Here is a 27,779-nt window from a genome sequence, read left to right on the forward strand (position 1 = left end):
TAAAAGTGGACTGAACTTGCTGCTAAAATCAAACGACATTAGTGCAGGTTAGCTGATCAAATATCGACCGCTGTTGAAAGGCAATTTTTGTTTTATTTTTAGCTTGAGCAATATATAAATACGAAGGTCACCGAATAGTTTTTCCTTTCTTGTTGGCAAACCAGGTGTCTGTAAATTTTTATTTTTGTGGTGGCTTTACTTACCGTGTTCGGAATGATGACGGAAATGCTTTACGTTTGAGATCGATGGATTTCTCAGCTGTATGATATGTGGAAAGGATAATTCGTTTTCGGCTTTTTTTTTTAATTCACGCTGCTCGCTTACTCTAATTAAAGAAAAATTTCTAAAACAATACTACCTAGATTGGATCGCTCGCATTGATCTAATATGTACGACCGAAAAAAATCACAGTTTTGCGACTAACGGTGTACCGATAGCTAATCGATTCGTTGCCTATTATATAACAATATCAATCATCGTCATACAAATAAAGCGTTTATTGCGGCAATATCCCTTCGAGCGCCGTAGTTGGGGTTCGTCGCTTGATGCTGAGATGGTCGATGTCACCGAGGCTACCGGTGCTGTTGTTGTTGTTGTTGGTGGTAGTTGTGGTGTTTGAGCATACTGTGGATGTGTGGCCTCCTGAAAAAAGGTACAAGATAAAAGAAAATGCGTAACTAATTTTGGATGAACCGCAGCAGCCTTTTTTGCGGGTGATTCCTTTCATTTAGTGGGGAGGGGGGAGATGGGTTAAATGAATAGTGTTTTATGCCCCCCGATTTTTTTCTGGATCCGGTCCTGCCAAGCATTCTATATTCTATAATCTACTAAGATTCATTTATTCAAGTGAATCGTAACTGCCAGGTTTAGGTATTAATTTTTTGAGACTTCGATTACAGTCCCGTAGTCGGGATTTTGCTTTGGGAGGGGTGTGAAAAGTTATATATAATTTAAATAGTTTTGATGACTTGAGATGGCCGAAATAGTCACTGAAAACTAAATCTTATTTTGAAATAGTCACTTACTAGAATCCAACGACCAGGAAAAACATTAAAATATATGCCTACCAGGTGCAGAAGACAACAAACCAAATTGTCATCGCAAAACCTCCTGTTCGGAAACTTGCATCGGGATGGATGGCAGAACCTGCGTCAAAATCGACTTCCGTTTATTCCCGAGACAGGAATATTTCAATGGTCAAGTCCAAATTATAAATTTTAGAGCAGGTCGAAATTTGCCAAAAAATCTGATCTGGCTGGCATTTTGTAGATGTGGTCAATCAAACACTCTTTATACTACGTTCACACTACGAGTTAAAACATGTTTTAACGCTATCTTGATGACATTTTTCTTGATGCTAATTATTATAACGCGTTTTAACTCTGTAGTGTGAACATAGTATTAGACCACTCCAGGAGCAATTTTATACCGGAAAAATAAATGATTATGAAAAAAGTACTGCAAACCTAACAAAATTATTCAAATCATACCTAATCAGTTCTTCTCCATTTCTTGGAAGTTTTGAAATTTTGAATTCTGTGACATCTTTTACAATTTACTTTTTTTACACTTTACTATGGAAATAAAAAAAATATCAAACCCGCACTATTTTTCCAGTAAACAGCAAGTTGCGGTGGGTAACCTAGAATAGAGTGTTAATTTAGCATCCTGCAATGACGCTCGAATCGTGTTGGAATGGAACAACGTGAATTTTAATCCGAGAGAGATGAACCCTATAAATTCGCCAACATCACCAATTGGAAGACTCAAAACTACTATGAGAATAGCACTTGGTAAGCGTCACGAAATTATGCTGAACATGAGCTGCAATTGGAGTGTTTATAACCACACAATATTTTGTATCGATAAATATTGACTTTTTTCGCGGATTTGTCCAGAAAAGCTGCTCTATTTAGAATTTGGTCGCATCAAATCTGTCATTTCTTCAACATTCGTTGTGTTTTCGGATGAAGATTCGCCTTCATTTCTTGTCGGGAGAACCGTCAACCCTATCTTTTGCACTGTTTCTATAATTCAGATTGGTAGTTTTGTCATATTTCTTCAATTTACACTTGATTATTATCCAAAATTCTTTCGATTCTCCTCCACCAAAAATCAGACTTAACTTTAAGTAGGTATGGCGCTGTTCCATAAATTTGAGGGTACCTGAATTTAGTTCCCTAGGTAGAGGCAACAAGATAAATATAATATCCATTATGAAATGGTAGCCCACTTAGGCCATAACTTCTCGGAACTTCTATGTGATCAAATGAAAGGCAAAATTTGCGTTGCGACTTCTTGAAAAGTTGTACATTCATAGTCACTCCAGTGATGAAAATATTCGTAAATGCAGATGACTTTCAAAATCGTCAACTTTTTACACCCTGGATTTGTCCGGGATCCACTTTTACATAAGTTTTGATGAATTATCGAAATACTACTCAGACATAGATTAGCTCAATGCTTTTGCGGCAAAATCACGCCTGGAGACCTTGGGCTAGCCCAATGATCTCCTAGTTGTCGGCCTTAAGTTCTATAATAAAGCCATGGGTGCGTGTCGACTTCGTCTCCTCAGAAACCGACACTAACTTTTTGCCGGAATAGATTAGCGCCAGTTTGACGCTAAATACTAAAACGGAAAGACTATTTATGTTTCCAATCAAACGACTGGATAAATGTGATCTCCCGTTCGACTAGAAGTTCTGTTAAGCCGATGAAACAAAGCGATGCCGAAACTAGTTTTGGCTTAGCAGGCCAATGCGAAAGCACTGTGCTATATTCCTCCCAGCGATATTACACATTCCATTTAAAGATTCCTTCTGGATATATGGAGAAACAAAAGCAAACGCAATTGGCCTGTTATACTGTCGGATCTCTGATGGAGGGGCATGCTGGTGCTGGTGTCTACTGTCATGAAATGAGATTGACACGCTCTCACTCGCTAGATAGATACTGTATTATATTTCGAGCAGAAATATTCGCGAATATATGTGGCGTACAATCAGCCCTTCAAAAGACAAAGCTATAAACTTCTTTTTCGATAGTCAGGCTGCAATCAAGGCCCTTAGCTCAAATAAATCACGGTCCAAGCTAGTGATCACATGGCGAACCCAAATCGAAAAACTAACATTGTCAACACTATCTACCTTGTCTAGGTGCCCAGACATTCCAGTACTAATGGAAACGTATAGGATGACTAACTGGCCAGGGTAGGTGCAACGATTGACTTCGTTGGTCCGCCCTATCAATTTCGACAAGTTGGATAATCTGAGGAAAATACAGTCCTGGGCTTCGTCCGAGCAAGTAGATACAGAACACTAGATTAGGATTGTCGCTGGTATCAGTGGTAGTAACATCGTTGTTCTGATTCCGGGATATACCTGTCAAATGGACCAAATAAAAAAAGTTAAAAATAATCCTCTATCGTCGTTTCAAAGCGCCTAATCATTTTTGTTTCTTTTAGCCAGCAAAACAATGTCTATTCTTGGCTGAAGTATTTTCACTAATTAGAATGCACAAATTGTCTAACCCTGTACTGAATTGTGATAAATTTTCATTTCCTTGTGCGGTACATACAAATTCTTTCATTTTTTAACAATAACAGTGGACAATATACACCGAGAAAATTCGTTATACTGAATATATTGATTTCACACATATTTTTTTTGCAATTTGTAGTAGCACATAAAAATTAATTGTCACGCATAGATATTAGGTGAAAACTAATGAAATTATAATAGTATGCCACATGTAATATCTGCTATGAAATTTATTTCATAGCACACACCAAAAAATAATGAAAATTAAACGACATGTAAATCAATACGAATGTAAACATACAAAGCTGGAATCAAAAATTTGATTGAAAATTAAGTTGAATTCGATGCACTCAATGAGAGCATCAGAAAGCATATGATTTTACACTATCGTTCGTGTAATATTACACGTCATTTATTTTACAGCAATATGGGATTAAAAATACATTCAAGAGCATTGGTTTGCCGTTTAATGAAACTGTAATTTCCAATCAACGTGTTAGATTACAACAAATATCGCTGAAAAAAGCACGACAAGTTGTGTGTATTTGTGCTTGAACTTAAGTTTACATTTATATTCATGCTCCAAATATGTGCATGAAAATAAGTTTAAAATTACAAAATATTTTTTTCTGTGCAGGTATCACATCATTTACTGTTTGCCTCTCGTTTATTATGCTGTAAATTTTAGGCATTGGACGATTTCTGTATTGAATGCCACAGTAGATTAAACGAGACTGAAATGAAAAACAGACAAACTCTTCATTTTACTAATTTGAAGTTTAACTAAGCGGTTTGTGGTTTCAAGCAGGCCATTTTTTTCTGCGTGTACCAAAAGTGGGGACCAAAGACTTTTACTAGAGAGACTTTCGATAACTTGACAGATATATACTAGGGTGTCCCAAAATAACATCATGTTAAAAAAGTCATCGGGCTCACTTCTTAAATGAAAGGTTGGGGTATTAGGAGCACTTTCTTCTTCGGAGTGAATTTGCTAAAATGCTCCCTACTGGTGGCGAATATTGATTTTTTGAAAAATGAGCCGATTTTGGGTAAAATTTCAAATGCGTGCCTCTTGAAGTGCTCCTGAACGACCTTAGATTTTTTCAGCATTTTTTTATTTTCTGAATGTCTTAATGGAGAAGTTCGGTTAGTTAGTTTGTACAAATTTTGAATTATAAGAGCGGCAGAGCCATTAAAACTTAGTAAAAAGTGAAATTTTTGTTTTTTTCAGTAGTTTTTCTTCAAAACTGGGTATCTACAAAATTTTAAAAGTAAAGAAAACACTTTATATAGTTGAGCCGAATACAGGGGCGTAATTTTGCTGAAGAAAAAGTATAGCTACGCCCAATGGGGTATGAGTTATTTAAGTTTTTGTTAAATAACCTTTTGACATTTTATGATATTCATAAAAAATAACTCTGTTCTACAAAATAAAAAAACTGAAGTGCGCTTAGTCCGCATATTATTTTTCGGAAAATAGAAGGAAAATGATGAAAAATGGCGTTTTTCGCTTGTCTCTAGCACATTAGAATAGGTTTTTATGAGCACATGACGATTTTTTTTAAATTATTTTGTATACTAATAGCAACCAAGCGGGTTTGAAAATCACTAAAATTAAACAAATATGTCGAGTTAATGGCATGTTATGGCGCATATTTGAAGGCTGAATTGATTGGCGTATTATCATTTTTTATATAAGGTCTTATTTCCATGTTAGAAACATTAAAGTGGAGAAAAATGCAGAAGGGTGAGGTGGGTGTGAAAAAACTGATATTTACTGTCACAGATCACATAATTCCGAAATAGTCGAATTTGGGACAAATATCCTCGAAAAAGTTTTACAACAGAATACAGCACATCTTCTGACACAATTTTTTTGTTGAAGATGCCTCCTAGAAGTAATTATGGAGAATAAACTCTTCAAAAAATAATTAGAGACTTGGCGTCATTAGCAAAGTTATCATTATTTTTATAATTTAAGTTACAAAAAAATCATAAGATGCTCATTCAACCTCATCCTGGCATACTAAAGACGTACAAAAAACGTCATTTTTCATCATTTTCTTTCTATTTTCCGAAAAACAATGTGTGATCAAAGCACATTTGAACTGATTTATTTTTTGGAACAGCATTATTTTTTATGAATTGCTAAAAATGTCAGAGGTTATCTAATAAAAACTTAAATAACTCATACCCCATTAGCTGTAGCTATACACTTTCTTCAGCAAAATTACCCCTCTGTATTCGGCTCAACTATATAAATTGTTTTCGATACTTTTAAAATTTTGTAGATACCCAGTTTTGGAAAAAAAAAAAAACCAAAAAAAACGCCAAAAATTTCACTTTTTTACTAAGTTTTAATGGCTCTGCCGCTCTTATAATTCAAGATTTGTACAAACTAACTAACTAAACTTCTCCATTTGGATCTCCAGAAAAATAAAAAAATGCTGAAAAATTTAAGACAGTTCGACAGGCATAAATTTGAAATTTTATCCAAAATCGGCCCATTTTTCAAAAACTCAAAATTCGCCACTAGTAGGAAGCGTTTTATCAGATTCACTCCGAGGAAGCAAGTGGTCCTAATACCCTAACCTTTCATTTAAGAAGTGAGCCCGATGACTTTTTTAACATGATGTCATTTTGGGACACCCTAATATATACGGAAAGCAAAACAAACATTCTCCGAGGCGAGAACAATGGGAACACCAGCGATAATCCTAATCTAGTGTTCTGTATCTACTGTCCGAGCACCACAATTATTGGAGAAATTTACAAACGTGTAGAGTCAGCGTCAATCCGGCACAAGCTTAGTCCTTTCGCTAAGTTAGTATCGGATTCTGATGAGGCGAAGTCGAAGCGCAAATTCCAGAACTAATTTAGTTACAGATTTGGTGCTCTTCACGGACAAAGATGGTTTTAAACAATTTACTCCTTAACGATGTGATGATGATGTAGTGAACCCACCATCAGTGCAAGGGCTAGTGGCTGCAGTTGCTTTTAACAGTAAAGCTAAATCTTGCTAGCAAACGACTTTCACTTTATCATCGCTGTAGGAAGAGCCAAAAAGGGTTGGATCCGTAAGCAGAAGTTCTTATACGCACTCCACAGGGATTAAGAATCTCCTTCCAAAAATAAAATCCAGACGTTTGAATAGCAGCATGTGCAATACTCGTTAAGGCACTACATGATGGTTTGTGTGAAAAAAGTGCATCGAACATATCGTGCCGTGACAGATAGGAATATCTTTAATAACTGCGTAATTCCGAAGAATCAGGAAGTCCGCGCAGACATTATTATCTTCTGAGTAGAAACAGGCAATCCACATACTCTAATCCATGACATACTTCGTATGATGCCCTGATGCACCCTCCCTGCCAAAAGATCAAATAAATGAATATCATGAAATAATGTATATAACGAATGTAATACATGTTGTTCAAATAGCGATATATGCAAATATGTTAAATAAAAGCAGGATGCAACCCCAGTCCGACCTTAATGCCTGACGCACCCATCTGACTTCTCCACTACAATATAGTAAAAAGTGGTCCAACGACCTTTACCTTCGATCGCTCATATTCTGCATGTTAATACTGTTGTATCTGGAATGTTATTAACCCTTGGCTACACCAGTGGCGTTTATCGAAAGTCTGCTATTATAGAGAGGTAAATGCAGTATGTAGTCCGAGTGGGGAGGGGGGATTTGTGTATCCCCACTATCTATATATAACCAGTTCGGTAGCACCACTCTTCAACAAACCGGGTGAGCCTAACCCAGTGGTATAGCTACTTACGACAAGTAAGTAGTGTAGCCAAGGGTTAAGGCAATGTATATAACACTTATGAATAAATTATTTGATTAAGTAATAAGTAAGTAAAGGTGAATACAATAAAAGAAAATGATTCATGAAATGAATATAACGAAAAAAAATGATGATGACATAATGCCCGTGATGCTGAAATAAAATGTTGTTAATATAAGGAGGTAGTATACTATGTATTGAGAAAAATATAATGAATGGAATGCATCCAACTCATATGTAGAAATACATGTACAAATATGAAATTGATCCATGGAATGAATATATCACAATTAAAATAAAAAAAAAAGACACATAGCCTATGTGGCAATCATGAGTATAGTAAATTTAATAAGTTATCCTTGAATAGTATGAAAAAAGGATGCCAATGCAATAGAATTTTTGTTTCATTAAATGAAACATCATACAATCGCATGGTCCCCACTCTTTCTCGTCCGACATCTTAGAGTTAAACTTTCCCTAACCACACACACACTGAAAACATTCTACATGTCCCCCAATGTACAGGAGAAAAAGGATCGGTCACCTTCTGAAACAAACACTAATCGGAGTCTAGGCATCAATCGATTTCTCAATGATAAAGTAAAAATAAACAGACAAAAATGCTAGCATCATTAAAGAATTAGCCATTCTTATGCTTATCCACCGCGAAACACCCTGATCTCGTGGATCAGTTCTGCGGTATGCTGACCGGAGCTTTAACCGGCCACTGCAAACTCAATTATCACATGGCAACTATTCAGCGCGCTGAGTCATTTAAATGTGATCTTTGTGAATCTGACTACGGAATATCATCTTATATGTAACTGCACAGCAGTAGCGCATTTGCGATTTCGAGTTTTCGACCGGTAAGGTACAAATCCCCGATTACATACGTGTTATTTGTGCCAATATTTTCTAATTCCTGATTGCTGGCCGTCAGTGACCTAGAACTGCAAATGCAAGTTATGTGGTACTTATTTTGGCAATTTTTTATCTCAATGCATTCATCGCGGTATTGGATGTCGGATTGGGATGAAATTGATGCTGGGGCTTCCGAAACCGTGGATGGGCGTCAATGTGTTCAAAACGACTTTGAATGGCTGTTAGGGAACGTCGTAACTTTCATTTCAGACTAAGTTTGCGAGTTTCTTCATTTCTGAGAAAATTGAGTGACATTTTTGGTCACATACACATACACGTATATATACACACACGGAGCTCTGCGGAGAAGTAGACTTCAATCCCTGGGGTGACGTGTCGTGATGGCGACAATGAAGGGTCCGACGATGCCAATTGAAATATGCGCCCGGGTAAGATGAAGTATTCGTTCTCCATTTGCATACAGAACAATATCGTATCGTATGATTCCCATCAGAATCACCCTGACGGATACTATCGAGTGCTACAATCGGAGAACCACCAGAAACGCGAGGAAGGTTGTGAGAGTCCTATCGATGGTAAGGTGGCAGCAGAAATGAGACAATACGAAGAAAGAAATGTGGACCTAGCTGTCTACGTGAGTCAATAGAAAGCACGGGGAGGTAAACTTCCACCTGATACAGCTCCTGTCAGGCCACGGTTGCTTCAGGAAATATCTTTACCGGTTTGGACACGCAACGTCGCCATTGTACCCGGAGTGTGAGAACATTGAGGAGACACCGGTGCATGTAGTCTTTGAATGTCCGAAGCTTGGAACGATGCGCAGGAAGATGTTTAGAGCACTGTCGTCGGGGTACCAGCAAATCGGACGTCACGCTCCACCCGGAATCGCCGGACCGACCACAGCACCCTACCGGTTGGCCCGATAGAAATATAGCGAAAACCAAAGAAAAATCGGCGTTGGGAGAGCTTTTTTCACCGAGAAGTACTTAATCGGCGTAAGCTGGAATCCAGCTGCTGGATTCACCGCCGGGGTTTAGACTGAGTAGACCGCGATGACACATCACCGGTCGCTAGTCGTCGGGGCACCAGCGAACAGGACGCCCTACTCCACCAGAATCGCTGAACTGACCTCGACACCTGGTTGGTTGGATCGGTTGCGGGAGAACTTCTCTCGCCGCGGAACTCTCCGTCGGAGTAGGCTAGATTAATCGTCGGACTATACCGAGTTGTTCACGAAGAAGTCGGGAATTCAACGAGGAAGTGGCGCAACTCGGCACAAGGGAGCCAAACGGCTCAGTAAATTGGACAATCCGATGTTGTCGCCCAGATTGTCCTCGTAGGGGAAGAGTACTAATTCTTGACCCACAGCTAGCTTTTCGACTGCAATACAAAATTGCCACGTTGTGTGGATTGTTGAAAACTGGTAGCATGTCAAGGAGGGGTGCTGTACCCCTACTGAAGGAACAAACTACTGAGTAGTTGGATAAGAGTCTGTGCTATGCACATAGCAAAAAAAACCCTCCCCAAAATGAAAAAAAAAACCCTTCCCAAAGTAGTGTGTAAGGAAGTTCCGGGAAGGAATCGGGTTCTGTGCAAGAGTAGATGTATTAGCGGGTCAGGTGGCTACCCAATCCAGTAGCCAGAGTTGTTGGTTTTGTAAATTTTGTCCTTGCTCAGGGTGTTTTTTTCTACTTTTTAATATATCATATATACATACATATATACATATACTGTATTCATATACACAAAATATACATAACCCCCTCCGCAAAAATTTTCTTGCTACGCCACTGGTATATAGAACTCGAAATTTATTACGTAATACATTTACAGAAATCAAGCGAGAGAGCAATAGCTTTGTCACACCTATAGAGTCTAGTGAGATCCTTCACACTATACAAATATTCGTTTTGGCCACTTTTTTCCTTCATATCGAATCAAATTTTTCATTAACTGTTTCGAATCTGGAACTATTATAGATTGATATATAGAGATCAGACTTTTCTGTGTAAATGCGTATAATTTGTTTACGCCGTTGAGCTAATATTCTCTTATTCCTTATTCCCGGGTATTCAACCCAATACACTTACCCTTATGTTATCCCTGCGCTATAATAACTTCCTAGAGAAAATACATTTATATACAGTATTATCTTCTCATTGCGAAACGTCTATTGTTTGAATGTGGAATGCTGCTGCCGCCGAAAAAGGATTCTTGGTTCCGTGCATTCCGAGCCACCAGACAAAACATTGTGTCTCTCGTTAATTCGTCGACGAACCGGTGCCAATAGCCGCGGTTTTCATTTGCGTTTCTAACGTCGCGTATATTCGGATAAACTCTAACGATCCGATGTTTCTCCACAGTTTTTTCTCGGTCATGAAAAATAATGTTAAAAGTGTGTAAATTACAATCTACGTCTAAAGTTGACCAGGTTTTACACAATGCAAACGAATCGCATTGCAAATGTTTATTAAATATCTCAAGGAAGCGATGATGCTTCTACAAACAGTGATCAAAATCGTAAATTTCGCTCAATGAATTAGCCATTGAAGGATATGATCGTTCAAGGAGAGCCATTTAGTAGAAATCTGCTTTAAAAGTTTTCCTACTGTTGTAAACTTTTGATATCCAGTTTATGATATACATATATATATATATATATATATATATATATATATATATATATATATATATATATATATATATATATATATATATATATATATATATATATATGTATATATATATATATATATATATATATATATATATATATATATATATATATATATATATATATATATATATATATATATATATATATATATATATATATATATATATATATATATATATATATATATATATATATATATATATATATATATATATATATATATATATATATTTCATTTGTCCAGTACTAGGATGTACACTTGGGGTTTTTATGGCCCATGTGGAAATTGCTGGTAGTTTCTAAAATTTCCGAGACCAGGATCCACTTACTTTGGTTTTGTTACAGCACTTCCTCGAGTATGGAGGGCCCATCAAGGACCTTAGGAGAACAAATTATTTTCCTCTTTCGAATATTCATAAGTACATTAGAAAATGTCCCCTTAATGGGATTGTCAGACTCTCGCTCTTTAGTGAACAAGGGAGCATAGAAATTAGTCGCGGCCGGTGGCGTAGCTCTCTTATGCATTTTTTCTCGGAACATTCTTTAAAAAAATTCTATTTTTCTCTGCATAATTTGTACGCGCGATATGTCGAGAGATCATTCGGAGTTTCTCCATATGATTCTTTCCGCATTTTTCACACTGTGCTTTGATTCTACAATGGATAGCTGTTTGAAACAATTGTCTGCAATGACGGCAGTTCACGCCTGGCAACACAAAAAGTCGAACTGGCAGACGAGCTCACTTTGAATAAACAAAGTTTGAAAGAGTAAGTCCTTCAAAAGGCCCGAAATGAGGCTGATTGAAAATAAGTTGTTTTGTTATACTGCTCGCTTTTTGCTGAACGTAATTGTTTGTAATCCAGAATTTTCACTGACCCAAGCAGAGTGCTTGAAGGAACCAACCTCATACTTCAGCAGATCTTCGCAACAAACAACCTATCGGAGACCATCATCAATCTCTACTTCTCGGGCGGGTACGTAGACAAGATACTTTTCGCAAAAACCTTGCAGCGACCAATCATATTTACCTGTTCAAGGTCGCTCATAGATAACATACGTTTATGTGATCGGACCAGGCGATATCGGTCACGGCCGAGTATTGCTTAGCTAGATTACGCGATATATCGATGATGTTAAATGTATGCCAGATTTTAACAAAGGAATTGAAGGTTGTCATTTTGTCTGCATTTTCCTCCGCATTTCTCTCCCTGTATGATAGCTAGTAATACATAGACCCCCACTCAAAGTTACCGTATTACCCACTCGAACAAAAATTGTTATGCCGGCAATACTCCAGAGAATGCTTGTGGAGCATAAACTTGCATGTCTGCAACTTTCTTAGAATTTCTCGTATCTCAAATGGCCGTTTAGGAATGTTACCCTGTTTTAGAATTCCAGTGTGATTGCGGAATATAATTTGTAAGAATATCCCACCTTTTCCCTCTGTGTCTCTCGTTCCACTGCCCAGCAGTTGTTTGAAGATAATATCGAATGGTTTTTCTACCGAAATATATGCCAGTAGCGATAGAGTGTAGGTGATTAACATAGCCGAACAAAATACGCTGATCTAGAACGAATAGAAAGTCACATCAATAAAATCATTTGTTGTCTCTCACAAATCAGCTTACCAGCAATCCGAGCGATATCCTCAAAGCTTCATGGTGGTTACCGTAAATTGTTTTGAGTACATTCATATGGATCAAGTAGAAACCGAAGCTAAGCCTACCAAGCACCCGGTAGAAAGCATTCTCCAACAGACTGGACATCCGAAGTTTCCCGAAAAAGCTATCCCGTTCGGCAAACATCAACAGCAAGAATCCAACGTTCACGAAGCAAGTTGTCACCAGTCGATGAATTCCGGCGTACAGCGCCATCCACACGGAAGGTTTACTAAAGCTGAACTGTTGGAAAAGTGGAGCCGGTAGGCAGAATAGGACCAGCACGGGAAATGTGAGATACTGAAGCGTTTTATACAGCTGATTCGGACGAGAAAAAAAAACAGTTGAAAGAGGTTTTTGGTACTGATCGATATCTAGTTACCTTTGATTTCGCTAACAGCAGGTCATCATTCTGCATTTTGTGATAGATGATCCCCACTAGCATTCCAGCAAAGTAACACAGGCAGTGCGTTTCCGTTGCCTGATAGGTTCGCGTGAACCATTCATCGTACCACATTTGGAAGGCGCTTCCCCTTGTAACGAAACAGACATGTAGTTTTAAAAATGCAAAGCTATTTTAGCTGAAAGTTACTTTAGATTTAACAGCATCATGGCATCTACTGAGTTGTAGTACACGTTCACCATCGGAAGAACCATTCCCACAATAAGAAGAAAATAAGTGATTGGTCGCAGTAAACTATTGCATCTGTAATTTGCTAGAAGGCAATTAGTACATTCAGTTCTTGAATCTGCTATGAAAGGGATTACTTCCAGAGCACCATCAGAATCGTCAGTCCAGTGACGAACAGTTGGAAGTCAGCCGCCAAATACCATGTATGAATTAGACACTGGTAAATAAAGGAAAATCATAAATAGACAGCTTACACTATATTCGACAATTAGGTTATTTACTGGCACAGTTAACCTCACTTTTCTTGACAGTTCGCTTGTACTGTTTACACGGACCTAGAAAAATTTGTGGACGACTAGATTCGCTCGAAGCAAATCGTAAAGAATTTTTCAAAGTCTACATGGACTTTGAAAAATTCTTTAGTACAAGCGAGCTGTCAAAAATGATCACTCAGTTAATTTGTGACGTCAGCGTAAAGTATTCAATTGAAAATTCTTTACGATTTGCTTCAAGCGAATTTAGTCGTCCACAAATTTTTCTAGGCCCATGTAAACAGTACAAGCGAACTGACAAGAAAAGTGAGGTTAACCGTTTCAGTAATGAACCTAATAGAGATTTTGTTGACAAAGAAAGATCCTACTACAAATGTCATTGTACAAACCTGTTCACCGGGCCGATAATAATTGTTGATAAATAGCAAATTAGTCCACCACTTGTCCCGGCATATCGTCCTAACCATAGGCATGATTTTGTATGCCGAAGGACTGATCTGTAGTCGATCGAAGATCGAGATGCTGAATAGCATTACTAAAGCATACACCGGCAAGGATCGGAGATAGCGATTCACCACTCCCATCCAGAATGGTTTGAAACCGAACCGCTTGCCTTCGGTATATTTGATAAAATGAACTGCTAGTAAGAGGCCGCTGATGGCGAAGAACACATCCACTTCGAAGGGGACGAGCGATAGGAACATTTGTACTCCGGGTCTCGAGAGGAGCTGAAATACGAAAACAATAAGGACTCCGTCGATCATGATCCTAATTTCATGAGTTTCTAATACCTTCTCCATCACCTCCGGGTTCTGGCTGGTAGTCATCCCCAGTCCTATAACCACGTGACTGAAAGTGATGCTGCTCATTATGTGTACACGAACAGCATCCAGGAAGCGTAGGTCCTGCTGGATTGGATCAGTCTTCAGTTTTATCGTGAGTCGATTGATATTTCGTCTCAGGGAAAAGGCGGTGAGTAGGTTAGCCTCTGAAAGAATTGCGTACAATTAGGCAGGCACTTCAGCTTCATACTAGGTGATGGTCACATACTTGTACCCTTCAAAGGCATCCGATAGTGATTGTGATCTTTCGCCGACAAGGAATCGTACACGGTAGATGCGATGGTGAGCAGCAAAAGTGATAGAATGGTTGCGTAGAATACGATATCCAAATAATCTGAAATTTATATCAATCTTAGATTTGTGCATTGTTCATCAGTGATGTAAGACAAACAAACCGGTTCTTCTAGTCGAATTCGTAGTACAATGTTCTAGTTCTGAGTATACGCTTATATTGTACTTAGTCCGCATTCGGTAGTTTTGACAAATATTCACTAGCCTACCGTATTGATGTCTATAATTGTGGATATTTGGCAGCATCCAATCATTGATTATGTACTAGAAATAGAAGTAAAACTCTTTCAAATTAAATACATAATAATAAATAATAATAAAATGGTAATACATAAAAGATAATACGAGAAACAACATATTCTTCCAATATAAGTCATTGAACTTATTTTAGATCTATTAAAATTTAGAATTATTAGGTATTACAACGATTTCAATTCTAGAAAATCTTCTCTTGAAATGTGTTCCGCAACCTAGCATAAACTCGCCCTACACGAACGAGGATCACTTTTGTCACATGCCTCTGCAGCTGTCCTATGCTTCAATACAACCACATACAACTAATTGTCAATCGTATCTATTCTATTTCACTTCCTTCTATTTTAAGCATCAATGAATTAACTTAAAACACAAAAACATGGTTTCAACAAACGAGTTTTCGCAGAACGCAATAAGGGATGAAAATATATTACCCCCCATTAGACCACGATCAGACACGCCACGCCGTAGTAGCAGCTGACCAGCCGACATTAGCATATTATTCGAAATTTGGCTAAAAATATCTGCAAGAACCGATGGGATTACCATATTTTCATTCAATAAATAACCGACATACGCACAACCTGTCTATATCGGAGCAGATATTCCATGCTAGAACGCGGTACGTATTGACCTCTGCGAGGGGTTTTTCCTCTCTGTTCAGAATATTTGAAAACTAGTTTTTTGCCTCAATCGAGATCACACCGCCAATTGCCGGTAGAAGAGAGGCTTGTTCCTAATATGAGGGTAAAAACGTATTCGCTTTTATTTGTGACCCCCGTTCCAGTTCAGTCAATGAAATTTCCAGGGATGAATCATATACTGACGATCCCATATTTCCAATTGGTTTAGTTTTCAAATAATAGTCTAGTAGCATTATATATAGTATATTATCGCGTGTTTTTCAAAAATGCCAATAAGAATACTGTCAAAATTTTAAATACCCACGGTCCACTAGAAGGTTCATAACAGTCTATTATCTTTCTCCAGACAAAACAAGCCTAGAGGCCGTGTGGCATCCGACGGGTTGAAGTATCTCAGCTAAGAATCGATCCACTGGGATCCTGCTCTCATGTCGCAATAGATGACTGAAAATAGAAGCCCTTAAGGGTGGCGGGGGGAAGGGTTTCAGCGTGAAAAAAAAAACACTTTTTTGTGATTTTTTTTAGAACATTGGGTGAAGCGAATTGACCAAAACTTTTATGCATTATAATGTATCATTTCAATAACATTCTGTAAATTTTCCATGCAAAAATATTAACAAGTGACTCCGATGGGTCTCGAAGTGCTGTCGGGTGTACTCCCGCTAAAAAGTCGATTTTGGGAACTCTCATATCGATTCCTCATCCGATGCGACATTCTGAACCCCTTGGTAATTGAAAGCTTCGAGAGGCTCGTCCAGCTTAATTCTCAAACCCGATTTATGTCCTTGTACTTCGACTAAATGGCACAGAGCATTAATCCTTCTTCGTATACTCCCGACTGTGTTCGTTTCCCAGATACTTCTGATTCTACTGTATTGTTCGACACATCCATGAAGGAAGAGATTCGTGGAATCCCGGACCATATACGCCCGCAAGTGATCCCCAATATATCTTATAATAAATTCCGAGAAGTCGACTGTGACAAAATGTTCTACACTGACGGATCAAATCTCGATGGGTCCGCTGGCTTCGGTATCTTCAACAATACTATCACCGCTGCATTCAAGCTCAATGATCCCGCTTCAATTTACGTCGCAGAGCTAGCTGCAATTCAGTACACTCCTGGAATTATCGACACTCTGCCCACAGATCACTACTTCATCATTTCGGACAGCCTCAGCTCTACCGAGGCTCTTCGTGCGATGAAGCCCAAAAAGCAATTCCCATATTTTCTGGGGAAGATACGGAAGTCCTTGTGTACGCTATCTGAAAAATCTTTTCAGATTACCTTTGTTTGGGTCCTCTCTCATTTCTCTATCCCGGGCAATGAAAAGGCCGACTCATTAGCAAAGGTGAGTGCTAGATTTCCCAGAAAAATAATGAATTTTTGAAAACTCGATCGGCCCACCCCTGATTCGATTCCTAGTCCCACCAGGAGTACTTGTGCCAAATTTGAAGCGAATCGGACAAATCTAGCTACCGGACCAACGTGCCTGAAGTTTGCATGGGATTTTTCGACAATTTACATGGAGAAAACCCACTAACTCGTATTTTTGCTACTAGATGGCACTGTATCCATCGTTTTATCACTGTAAGTGAAAATAAGAAAGATAATTTAATTGTCTACAACTTTGTCGAAGACTACTAGTCAATCCGGCTTTGTTAAAAGAAGTTATTAAACTTTTAACGAAGTGATGTCTGAGTCAGTTTTCCATGGGGCCTAGCAGTGCATGGTTGTGTATCAGTACTCGATTTCCACGAACTATACATTTTTGTGAAATAACCGTTAGATTTAGCTCAATAGTATGTTCAGAAGAGTTGTAGTAAATAATACGAGTCATGATTTGGTTAGAAAATTTTAGATCCGAATATCGAAATGTTCGGAAGAATTATTAAAAAATACCTGCTCTACAACTTTGTAAAACTTAATATCTATCTCTTTCCGTTGAAAAGTTAGTGTTGGCGCCCTCTATGCGGTACAAAACGGAACTAAAATTTTCTAACCAAAACATGACTCGTATTATTTACTACAACTCTTCCGAACATACTATTGAGCTAAATCTAACTGTTATTTCACAAAAATGTATAGTTCGTGGGAATCGAGTACTGATACATAACCATGCACTGCTAGGCCCCATGGAAAACTGACTCAAACATCACTTCGTTGAATGTTTTATAACCTCTTTTAACAAAGCCGGATTGACTAGCAGTTTTCGACAAAGTTGTAGACAATTAAATTATCTTTTTTATTTTCACTTACATTGATAATACGATGCATACAGTGCCACCTAGCGGCAAAAAGGCGATTTAGTGGGTTTTCTCCATGTAAATTATCGAAAAATCCCATACAAACTTCAGGCACGTTGGTCCGGTAGCTAGATTTGTCCGATTCGCTTCAAATTTGGCACAAGTACTCCTGGTGGGACTAGGAATCGAATCAGGGGTGGGCCGATAGGGGTCATTTTTTTCCTGTCACTCTAGTGGGCGCATTAAATGGTGACATATACGAAAGACCAATCTGCTTCAATGATTTTTTTAGTATTTGTCGTCAGAGGACACTCAACAGTTGGCAAACCTTGTGGAGCAATGGTGAACTTGGACGATGGCTACATTCCATTATCCCAAAGGTATCAACGAAGCCTTGGTTCAGGGGAATGGATGTGGGTCGGGATTATATTCGTCTATTGTTCCGACTTATGTCCAACCACTACACCTTGGATACGCATTTGTGGCGTATTGGGCTTGCGGAAAGTAGTCTGTGCGCTTGTGACAAGGGCTATCACGACATCGAGCACGTTGTCTGAGTATCCGCCGGGTATTTGGACGCCAGGTCTCAGTTAAAGGATTCCCTTCCCTTCGGGCCCAAGGTAGACCATCCAATGTCTCAGTTCGAGATATGCTGGCAAATCGCGATCTTTCATATATGTCCCTGACAGTTCTCAACACTGTTGGCAATGGAGATTAGACCGAATGCTGTCAGTGCTGGCAGTCCACTTGCCATAAAATTAGTATGTAAGAAAATATTTTAATTAAAAGTAACGTTGGTTAAATAGGCGATAGCAGTGAAATAAATTGCCTCTTTTCCAGTCAAACCGTTGAGTAGACAAGATCGGAATTAGAAATCTTTTTATCGTATAATAAAGTATCCCGAAGTGTTACTAGTGCGTACAGCCTTCTGTTGCTTTATTCTCCGCTCATGATTGTCGGTTCGGCTCGGTGGCGCTTCCGTCTGTTGCTTGTCTGTGAACCCGATAAAACGAATTTCGCCAGAAACCACGATCCTGCCTCAACAGTCCCTTATTTATACTTTCATGAAAACGATAAATATCCCAATTTAGCCCCTCTCTTTTATTTCTCGTTTTTTGAAATTTCCTCCTGCCTTGTGGAACCGATCAGCTCCAGAGTGCTACTATGTAACCGCCGTCGCCCTTACCACTACGCCTGCGTAGAAGGAAACTGAAATGAGAGCGACTCAAGGTCCGATGACTTTTGAAGGATTCTCCTCGGGTCCGAAGAATACCATCTGCCAATCCGGTATTCGACGACCTACTAGACTGAGGCGCTAATTTGTTTCGCTGATCTCCCGTTTGCCCGAAAGTTGCAAGTTTTGCTCTTCTTTCCGGTCACCATCTACGCCTTCTCTCCCCTGTTCTTGATACAACTGCTTCTGCACCGATTTTGGAAATAAACCCCCCTCTGAATATCTTGACCAAGTATAAGTCTTCGTTAAAAAAATTAAATTTGTATTCTGTATTCCTAGTTTTAAGATAGCTGTAATTTTTCCTCTTTATTGAAACTATTGTCCTCCATCTTGTAAATAGAATTGTATTCCTAGTTTTAAGATATCTGTGAAATTTCTCATAAATATTTGTTCCCCCTTTTGTGTACCAAACTATATTGTTAGTTTTAAGATATCTGTAAAATATTTCGTAAAAAACTATTACTCCCCCTCTTATATATCAAACTGAATTCCATGTTTTAAAATTGTTCATAAAAAAATCTTTTGCCACCTCTCTTGTATATGGGTCATTCCACGCGAAGTGATCCAGGCACGTGTAATCGACCTTCGCGGATTTGAACCAAATTTGAAGGAATTATTCATCTAGGGCCAATATATAAAAACTCACATTTTTGTGTCAATTCAACCACCCCTCGGGTCATGGGAGCACCCCCCGTTTTGAAAAATTGCAAAAATTTACTCTAGAATCAAACCACAAGATGGCTTTTGAAGAAAATTATTCAACGAGTCCAGAAAAAATATTAATTTTTGGCGGCAGTGCTGCCAACTATGAGATTTTTTCAGTTAAATATTAAAAATAATTTTTTCTCTTAATACATATATTTTAATTCTGAAAATTCTAATGCCATCGTGTTCCTCGGACATTTTTACATATAAAAAACACTTATAATCTCAATATAATTTGAGCACATCCCGAGATACACCGTTTTGAAGGAAAAAAATCGCAATTTCCCATATAAAAATCACAAGCGCACGACACTAAAAAATCAACTTCAGTATTCTGAGCAGTGATGCCACAAGTACAGATTTATCTAGAATGGTACAGATTTTTGAAGTGTTTCTGGTACAGATTCTGTACGGTACAGATTACAGATTTTTGTGAAAAAGTACAGATTGGTACAGATTTTTTATATGACAGCAAGGTTATGTGATTTAACACTGTGATGTATCCCAGTAAACAGCAGGTAAACGTAGAGTTAGGCCGCTGACAGAGTGATGGCGAGAAGATGAAGTGGAGCTGACTGAGCTTGAACTGATAAATAAATAAATAAATAAACTGAAGCTGACATTAGAAAGCGATGTGCGAGAAACCTGCTTCCAGCAAAATCATCCCTTTTCGCCCTTTCAGAGTGAAAACCGAGCGGATCTACTCGGAGTGTCTACGTATACTTTGGCATGCTCCATTTGATTTGCTGCAAGCAGGTTTCTCGCATCGTCATGTATGGTAATGCTCAGCTTCTCGCCGCCATTCTATCAGCGGTATTAGGTTACAAACAAAGTGGCGGCGAGCTGATATTGACATTACCCAGTCAATCTGATCCAAAATTCTGACTGGTTTCTTGCAAAATTCCAGTTTAAATAAAACAACCGATTCCGAGTTCTGGTCTGGTTTCCTCGAATAAAAAATCAGTATAAGAAAAATGATTTTTTTAAAACAACTTTGTTATTGTTTGGGTACAGAATCCGGTACAGATTTAATTGTGGCAACACAGATTCTGAGTTCAAACATGACTCGACGTGAAGTAGACGAGAAATGATGCAAAACTACGTTTTTGGTTTGCCTCCAGCAGATCAGGGTCGATATTTATGACCGTTTGAAAATTTTCTCAATTTCGGCCAATAAAAATGAATTTTTATATGAGAAAATTCGAGTTTTTCCCTTCAAACCGGTGTATCTCAGGATGCGCTCAAATTATATTGAGATTGTTAGTGTTTCTAATGTAAAAATGTCTGAGGAATACGATGGCATCAGAATTTTCAAAATTAAAAAATATGTATTGAGAGAAAAATTGATTTTCAATATTTAACTGAAAAAATCGCATAGTTGACAGCACTGCCGCCAAAATATAATATTTTTTATAGACTCCTCGAATAATTTTCTTCAAAAGCCATTCAGCGGTTTGATTCTAGAGTAAATAGAACCGGAGATATGATCAAAAGAAAATCAAGGGTTTTGGCAATTTGTCAAAACGGGGGGTGCTCCCATGACCCGAGGGGTGGTTCAATTGACACAAAAATTTGGGTTTTTATATATTGATCCTAGATGAACAATTGCTCCAAATTTGGTTCAAATCCATGAAGGTCGATTTCCAGTGTGAATCTTTTTTTTTTTAGCACTTCGCGTGTCAGTGAAGGTCAGCCTTGGTTTGAGGCAGTCTTTGTTCGCCGGTGCCCAGGCTGGTGAAGTGAATACCAGAATAGCCGGACACGCCGCTGTATAAGATAAGTATTTTATTTCAATTCCTTTTCCCCAATCGGTTGCTACTTTTTAGATGCCTTTCCCCTGAATATAAGTTTCATCTCTCGTTTACAACACGTGCTATCCTTGTGCCTAAATGGCCGAGGGTGAAGGAACATTTGATGGGAATGATATTCCCATGGAAATACCGTATAAACCCAAAATTACTCCTTCCCCTGATTCCACCAATCCTCCACGCATTAGAATATATCCAGCCTGTTCAAATGGACCCTGGGTGGTCTATTTCCGACCCATCACGAAATCGCTTCATATTTTAGAGATCTCACGGAAGCTGACTGCTAACTACCCGGCCGAAGCTCAGATAACACATGTTCGAGCCAAAAAGATTCGCATTTTAGTGAATGACCTGGACCAGGCAAATCGGATTGCTCGCTGCGAGCGTTTTACGAAGCAATTCAGGGTGTATGTGCCTTGTAGGGTAGTGGAGATCGATGGGGTCGTTACCGAACCGGGTCTGAAGTGCGAAGACCTGTTGAAGTACGGGGTTGGCTGCTTTAAGGACCCTTCACTTCAACAGGTGAAGATTCTGGAATGCAAGCAATTATATTCAGCAAAAACTAAGACAGTTATTCTTTGTCAGACTCGCTTCGGGTGACTTTCTCCGGGTCTTCCCTCCCCAACTATGTCCTCCTGGATAAGGTTCGTCCACCTGTTCGTCTGTTTGTACCGCGGGTAATGAACTGCAGCAATTGCAAGCAGCTGGGCCACACAGCCACCTATTGTGGCAACAAGAAACGGTGCGGCAAATGCGAGGGAGAACATGAGGATGACGCTTGCGGTGGAGAAACTGAAAAGTGTATTTACTGCGGGGGCGCTCCGCATGATCTTAAATCATGCCCCGCGTACAAGCAGCGCGGGGATAAATTTAAGCGCTCCCTTAAGGAACGCTCCAAGCGCTCCCTTAAGGAACGCTCCAAGCGCTCCCTTAAGGAACGCTCCAAGCGCTCTTATGCAGAAACTCTAAATAATGCTTCTCCATCTGACTCTTCCGAAATTTCCTTTGCTCTTTTGACTGGCGTTGAGCAAGAATCTGACGACCCACAAGAGGGAAAATCTTTTGTTGACCCGGGAGAAACCAGGAAGAGGAGAAATCTAGCCTCCCCTGGACTGCCTTGTAAGGGTGCCAAGGTGTCGTCCCCTCAAAGTGCGCCAACTGCAAAAAATAAATCCAACGGAAGTGATGCTCTAAAGCCAAAGCAAGTTGCTGCAGGACTTGGAAATTTCAATTTTAGCAAAGAGTATCCACCACTTCTAGGGACACCCAAGGGCCCCCTTTTTTCAAACTAACACTCAGTCCAGTAACGGATCAGTGAAATTTTCTGACATAGTGGACCTAATTTTCACAGCTTTCAATGTTACTGATTCCCTTAAGGTTGAACAGAGAATGAGCAAAAATCGCAAACGAAAAAAGCAGTTTTTTCCACACTGTATGTTAATTCTTCATAAAAATCAATCAGCGTATGTAAAATGTTGTTACAGTACTGCTGATTCATTTTTATGAAGATCTGACATACGGTGTGGAAAAAACTGCTTTCTTCGTTTTCGATTTTTACCCTTTCTCTGTTCAACCTTAAAAGCATTCAGATACAATTTCTCCCTACATTTTTGAAACAGTTGACTGCTAAATGGACCCTCCTTGCAGCGATCGTATCCATCGATGGCTAAGTCATCAAACGAGGTCACTGATTCGATCACTATCCTACAGTGGAATTACAGAAGTGTCCTCCCGAAAATCGATTCCTTCAAATTTTTACTGAACAGTTTAAAATGTGACGTTTTCACATTATGTGCAACTTGGTTAACTTCCGATATAAACCTCAACTTCCACGACTTTAATATAATCCGTCTGGATCGAGAAAACCCCTATGGAGGAGTACTTTTGGGGATCAAAAAATGCTATTCTTTCAACCGAATTAACCTCCCTTCGACACCAGGCATTGAAATTGTCGCTTGTCAAGTTATAATCAATGCATTACTTCCATCTACATTCCTCCTAGAGCCTTGCTTTGTAATATCACGGAATCCTTACCGGCACCGCGGCTAGTTCTAGGAGACTTTAACTCGTACGGTACGGTATGGGGCTAATTCCATGATGATAATAAATCAACATTAATCCAAGATCTTTGCGACAATTTCAACATGACCATCTTAAACACGGAAGAAATGACGCGGATTCCTACACCACCAGCATGCGCATCGCTATTTTATCGCTATGCTTGACATCGCTACAGTTAGACTGCACGTGGAAGGCGATACCTGATCCCCACGGTAGCGATCATTTGCCTATCGTAATTTCAATTGCTAACGATTCAAGACCATCAGAAACAATCAATGTCCTTACGACCTCACACGAAACATTGATTGGAAGAGTTACGCGACCGCGATATCCGTTAAAATCGAATCCACTCAAGAGCTTCCTCCGGAGGAAGAGTACAAGTTTTTGGCTGGCTTGATTCTCGACAGTGCGAATCAAGCTCAGACTAAACCAGTACCTAGCGCGAATACCCATGGACGGTCTCCCACCCTGTGGTGGGATAAAGAGTGCTCAGAGCTGTACCCGGAGCAGTCCCCTGCATATAAGATCTTCCGGGAAGACGGGTTACCCGCTAGCTATCAACAGTACGCATCGTTAGAAAGGCAAATGTAGAGTCTAATGAAAGCCAAAAAACGCAGTTATTGGCGCCGTTTCGTCCACCGGGTAAGGATAGAAACAGCGATGAGCACTCTTTGGGGTACGGCTCGACGTATGCGTAACCGAAACAGTACCAACGAGAACGTGGAATATTCAAACCGCTGGATATTCGCTTTCGTCAAGAAGATCTGTCCCGATTCTGTCCCGATACAGAAAATACCGCGAACGAAACCAGTTTTCGATGGTAGGGTTCTCACTTCTTCTCTTGTCATGCAACAATAACGCCCCAGGGCCAGACAGAATTAAATTCGACTTACTGAAGAATCTGCCAGACACTGTAAAAAGGCGCTTGTTGAACTTATTTAACAAGTTTCTTGAGGGCAACATTGTTCCTCATGACTGGACGCAAGTGAAGATCATCGCCATCCAAAAAACAGGTAAACCAGCCTCCGACCACAACTTGTATCGACCGATTGCAATGCTATCCTGTATCCGGCAGTTGTTCGAGAAAATGACATTGTTCCGCCTCGACAATTGGGTCGAAGCAAATGGCTTACTGTCAGATCACAATTCGGCTTCTGCAAAGGCAAAGGGACGAACGCTAACAAAGAGTAGATGGCATCAGTCTTCTTGGATATTAAGGGGGCTTTTGACTCAGTTTCTATCAACATTCTGCCAAAGAAGCTGCACCAGCATGAACTTTCACCGATTTTAAATAACTTTTTGCTAAACCTGTTGTCTGAAAAGCACATGCACTTTTCGCATGGCGATTTAACAACATCGCGATTTAGCTACATAGGTCTTCCCCATGGCTCATGTCTAAGTCCCCTGCTCTACAATTTTTACGTGAATGACATTGACGATTGTCTTGCCAATTCATGCACGCTAAAATAACTTGCAGACGACAGGGCCCAAAGCTGCCGATTTGAAAGGACCATTACAAGATACCGTGGACAATTTGTCTGCTTGGGCTCTTCAGCTGGGTATCGAGTTCTCCACGGAGAAAACAGAGTTGGTTGTTTTCTCTAGGAAGCGTGAGCCGGCGCAACTCCAGCTACTATTAATGGGTGTAACAATCAATCAGGTTTTCACATTTAAATATTTCGGGGTCTGGTTCGACTCTAAAGGTACCTGGGGATGTCACATTAGGTATCTGAAACAGAAATGCCAACAAAGGATCATTTTTTTCCCGGACAATAACTTGAACGTGGTGACGTGCCCACCAAGGAGACCTGATCAGGTTATACCAAATAACGATATTGTCGGTGATGGAGTACGGGTGTTTCTGTTTCTGCTCCGCTGCGAACATAACTTCATCAAACTGGAAAGAATCCAGTATCGTTGCTTGCGCATTGCCTTGGGTTGCATTCACTCGATCCATACGATGAGCCTCGAAGTGCTGGCGGGCGATCTCCCGCTAAAAAATCGATTTTGGGAACTCTCATATCGATTGCTCATCCAATGCGACATTCTGAATCCGTTGGTGATTAAAAACTTCGAGAGGCTCGTCGAGCTTAATTCACAAACGCGATATATGTCCTTGTACTTCGACTACATGGCACAGAGCATTAATCCTTCTTCGTTTACTCTCAACCGTGTTCATTTCTTAGATACTTCTGATTCTACTGTATTCTTCGACACATCCATGAAGGAAGAGATTCGTGGAATCACGGACCATATACGCCCGCAAGTGATCCCCAATATATCGAGGAATATATAAATTCTATCAACCATTGGATTTGTCGATAGCATCTGCCGATTGGCTTTGAGGGCGGACATCAACATGCCCCACCATAGCTCTTCTCACTGCCAAAGTCTGGCGGCGACTGAGTTAGCTAAGGGGGCAAACAGTGATAATAAATATCTCAAGCCTTGAGCGCAGTCCACTGGACCTAAAAAAAGATAACGATAGAGATTTGACCTGATCAATGAGAGGGAGAGGTTGACGATATACTTATAGGAGACATTTGGTGTCGACAGGTCAATTATGAGGTATTGGAGGCTGTGGCAGTGAACACGATACTGTTGGGAATATGTGATGACATCATCACAGTTCCTCGATGGCGGAGTGGTTAACGCACCCAACTAGAGACTGGGAGATCGCTGGTCCGATTCCTGCTTAAGGACATATCTTTTCTCAGTGTTAATTTTCATCGTTTTCTTCATTCTCACCGTTCCGGCCATACTTTCCCTGTCTGTTTTCCAGTGGACACGTTCTTAAAAATCCTTAACAAAAACAAAGACTCACGTCAAAACAAGGAATATATAGCTTGTAACGTTCGTAAAAACTTCGCCGAGAAAACCAAATTTCATAACTATTATGATTTGAGCATGACCATAATCTAACTTGTACTGAGAGTTCATGACAGATGGAACACTAGCTTCTTCCGTAAAATCATAAAGCTTTCGATTCACTCTACACACAAAAAATAATGAAAATCAAACGACATGTAAATCAATACGAATGTAACTATACATAGTTTTAATCAAAAATTTGATTGAAAATTAAGTAGAATTCGATGCACTCAATGAGAGCATCAGAAAGCATGTGATTTTACACTTTTGTTCCTGAAATATTACATGTTATTTATTTTACAGCAATATGGGATTAAAAATACATTCAAGAGCATTGGTTTGCCGTTTAACGAAACTATAATTTCCAATCAACGCTAACACGTACGATAAATATCGCTGAAAAAAGCATGACAAGTTGTGTGTAGGGGAAAGAGGGTAACAGTGGAACTATGAAAACGTATTGTTTTCATAGTTCCACTGTTACCCTCTTTCTTCTATTTGTGCTGGAATTTAATTTTACATTTATATTCATGCTCCAAATATGTGCATGAACATAAATTTAAAATTACAAAATATTTTTTTCTGTGTAGCTTATATGAAAGATACCTATAGTATATTTCTTCCTAGACTTGATTTAATCATCGATTATTATTATTGAAGTGCCTGTTTCACCTTCTTCATATAAATATTCCTTACCCTATACTCCACATCGAACTTTGCCTGCAAAAACTGAACCCTTTGCCGATCGGTCAATGTTTTCACTAATTCTTCACACTGCTCCAGGCAGATTCCACGGGTTAGAACACTGTGTTGATATTGATACGGATATTGAGAATATTTCTAAAAATAAAAAAATACATCAAGGTCTTCCAGATTTCAGCACCAAAGCACCAATCATTACTTCAATAGTTCTCCAAATCAATGATCGGTCGTCGGGTTTCACCACACTTTTCACAACACAGAAAACCCCAGCCGGATTTGATCTGAGGCAGCCTTCGATGCTTTCGTACTGAAACAGGGCCGGCATTTGCCAATACTCACTCACTGCATCAAAAAAAAAACATAAACAAAAATCGAAAAAAAAAATTAACACCCGCCCGAAGGAGGTAAATGAAGTGAAACTAATGTAGCGCTCTCTACTAACTGTTGAACTGCACACCAAATCCAAAGCCGCTGGTCACGGGAAACCACTGAACGGTGACAAACGTCACCAAAGAGAGCAAGGTTGTACTTTTCATTTTCACCTTTTTGGTAGTGAAATACACTCACGAAACTTTACAATTATTTCTATTAAAGAAAAGTCACGACCGACCGCGGATCACGCACACGTGTTTTCAAATTTTGCGTCTATCGCAACGG

General features: G+C 39.3%; 1 protein-coding gene across 1 annotated transcript; it reads right to left on the reverse strand.

The window, feature by feature from the left end:
- Nucleotides 1–282: 282 nt before the first annotated feature.
- On the reverse strand, nucleotides 283–27,779 carry LOC131692474 (nose resistant to fluoxetine protein 6-like). The gene is made up of 13 exons (XM_058979537.1): nucleotides 27,565–27,779; nucleotides 27,322–27,464; nucleotides 27,117–27,260; nucleotides 14,700–14,859; nucleotides 14,513–14,638; nucleotides 14,254–14,450; nucleotides 13,852–14,190; nucleotides 13,328–13,407; nucleotides 13,152–13,265; nucleotides 12,942–13,092; nucleotides 12,530–12,877; nucleotides 12,336–12,468; nucleotides 283–642 (listed from the first exon to the last, which is right to left on the reverse strand). Exons 1-13 carry the CDS (start codon nucleotides 27,656–27,658, stop codon nucleotides 497–499), a joined length of 2,175 nt encoding a protein of 724 aa, XP_058835520.1. The 5' UTR covers nucleotides 27,659–27,779; the 3' UTR covers nucleotides 283–496.

This window comes from Topomyia yanbarensis, chromosome 3 (assembly GCF_030247195.1).
Source record: "Topomyia yanbarensis strain Yona2022 chromosome 3, ASM3024719v1, whole genome shotgun sequence".
Taxonomy (NCBI): Eukaryota; Metazoa; Arthropoda; class Insecta; order Diptera; family Culicidae; genus Topomyia; species Topomyia yanbarensis.

Bases quoted from the DNA above. Each gene is read 5' to 3' on its own strand.
- LOC131692474 (XM_058979537.1), bottom strand. From the start codon at position 27,658: ATGAAAAGTACAACCTTGCTCTCTTTGGTGACGTTTGTCACCGTTCAG. The intron at 27,465-27,564 runs GTTAGTAGAGAG...TTTTTGATGCAG, and splicing joins ATTTGGTGTGCAGTTCAACA to TGAGTGAGTATTGGCAAATG. The intron at 13,408-13,851 runs GTTTGTACAATG...TTTATTTACCAG, and splicing joins ATTATCGGCCCGGTGAACAG to TGTCTAATTCATACATGGTA.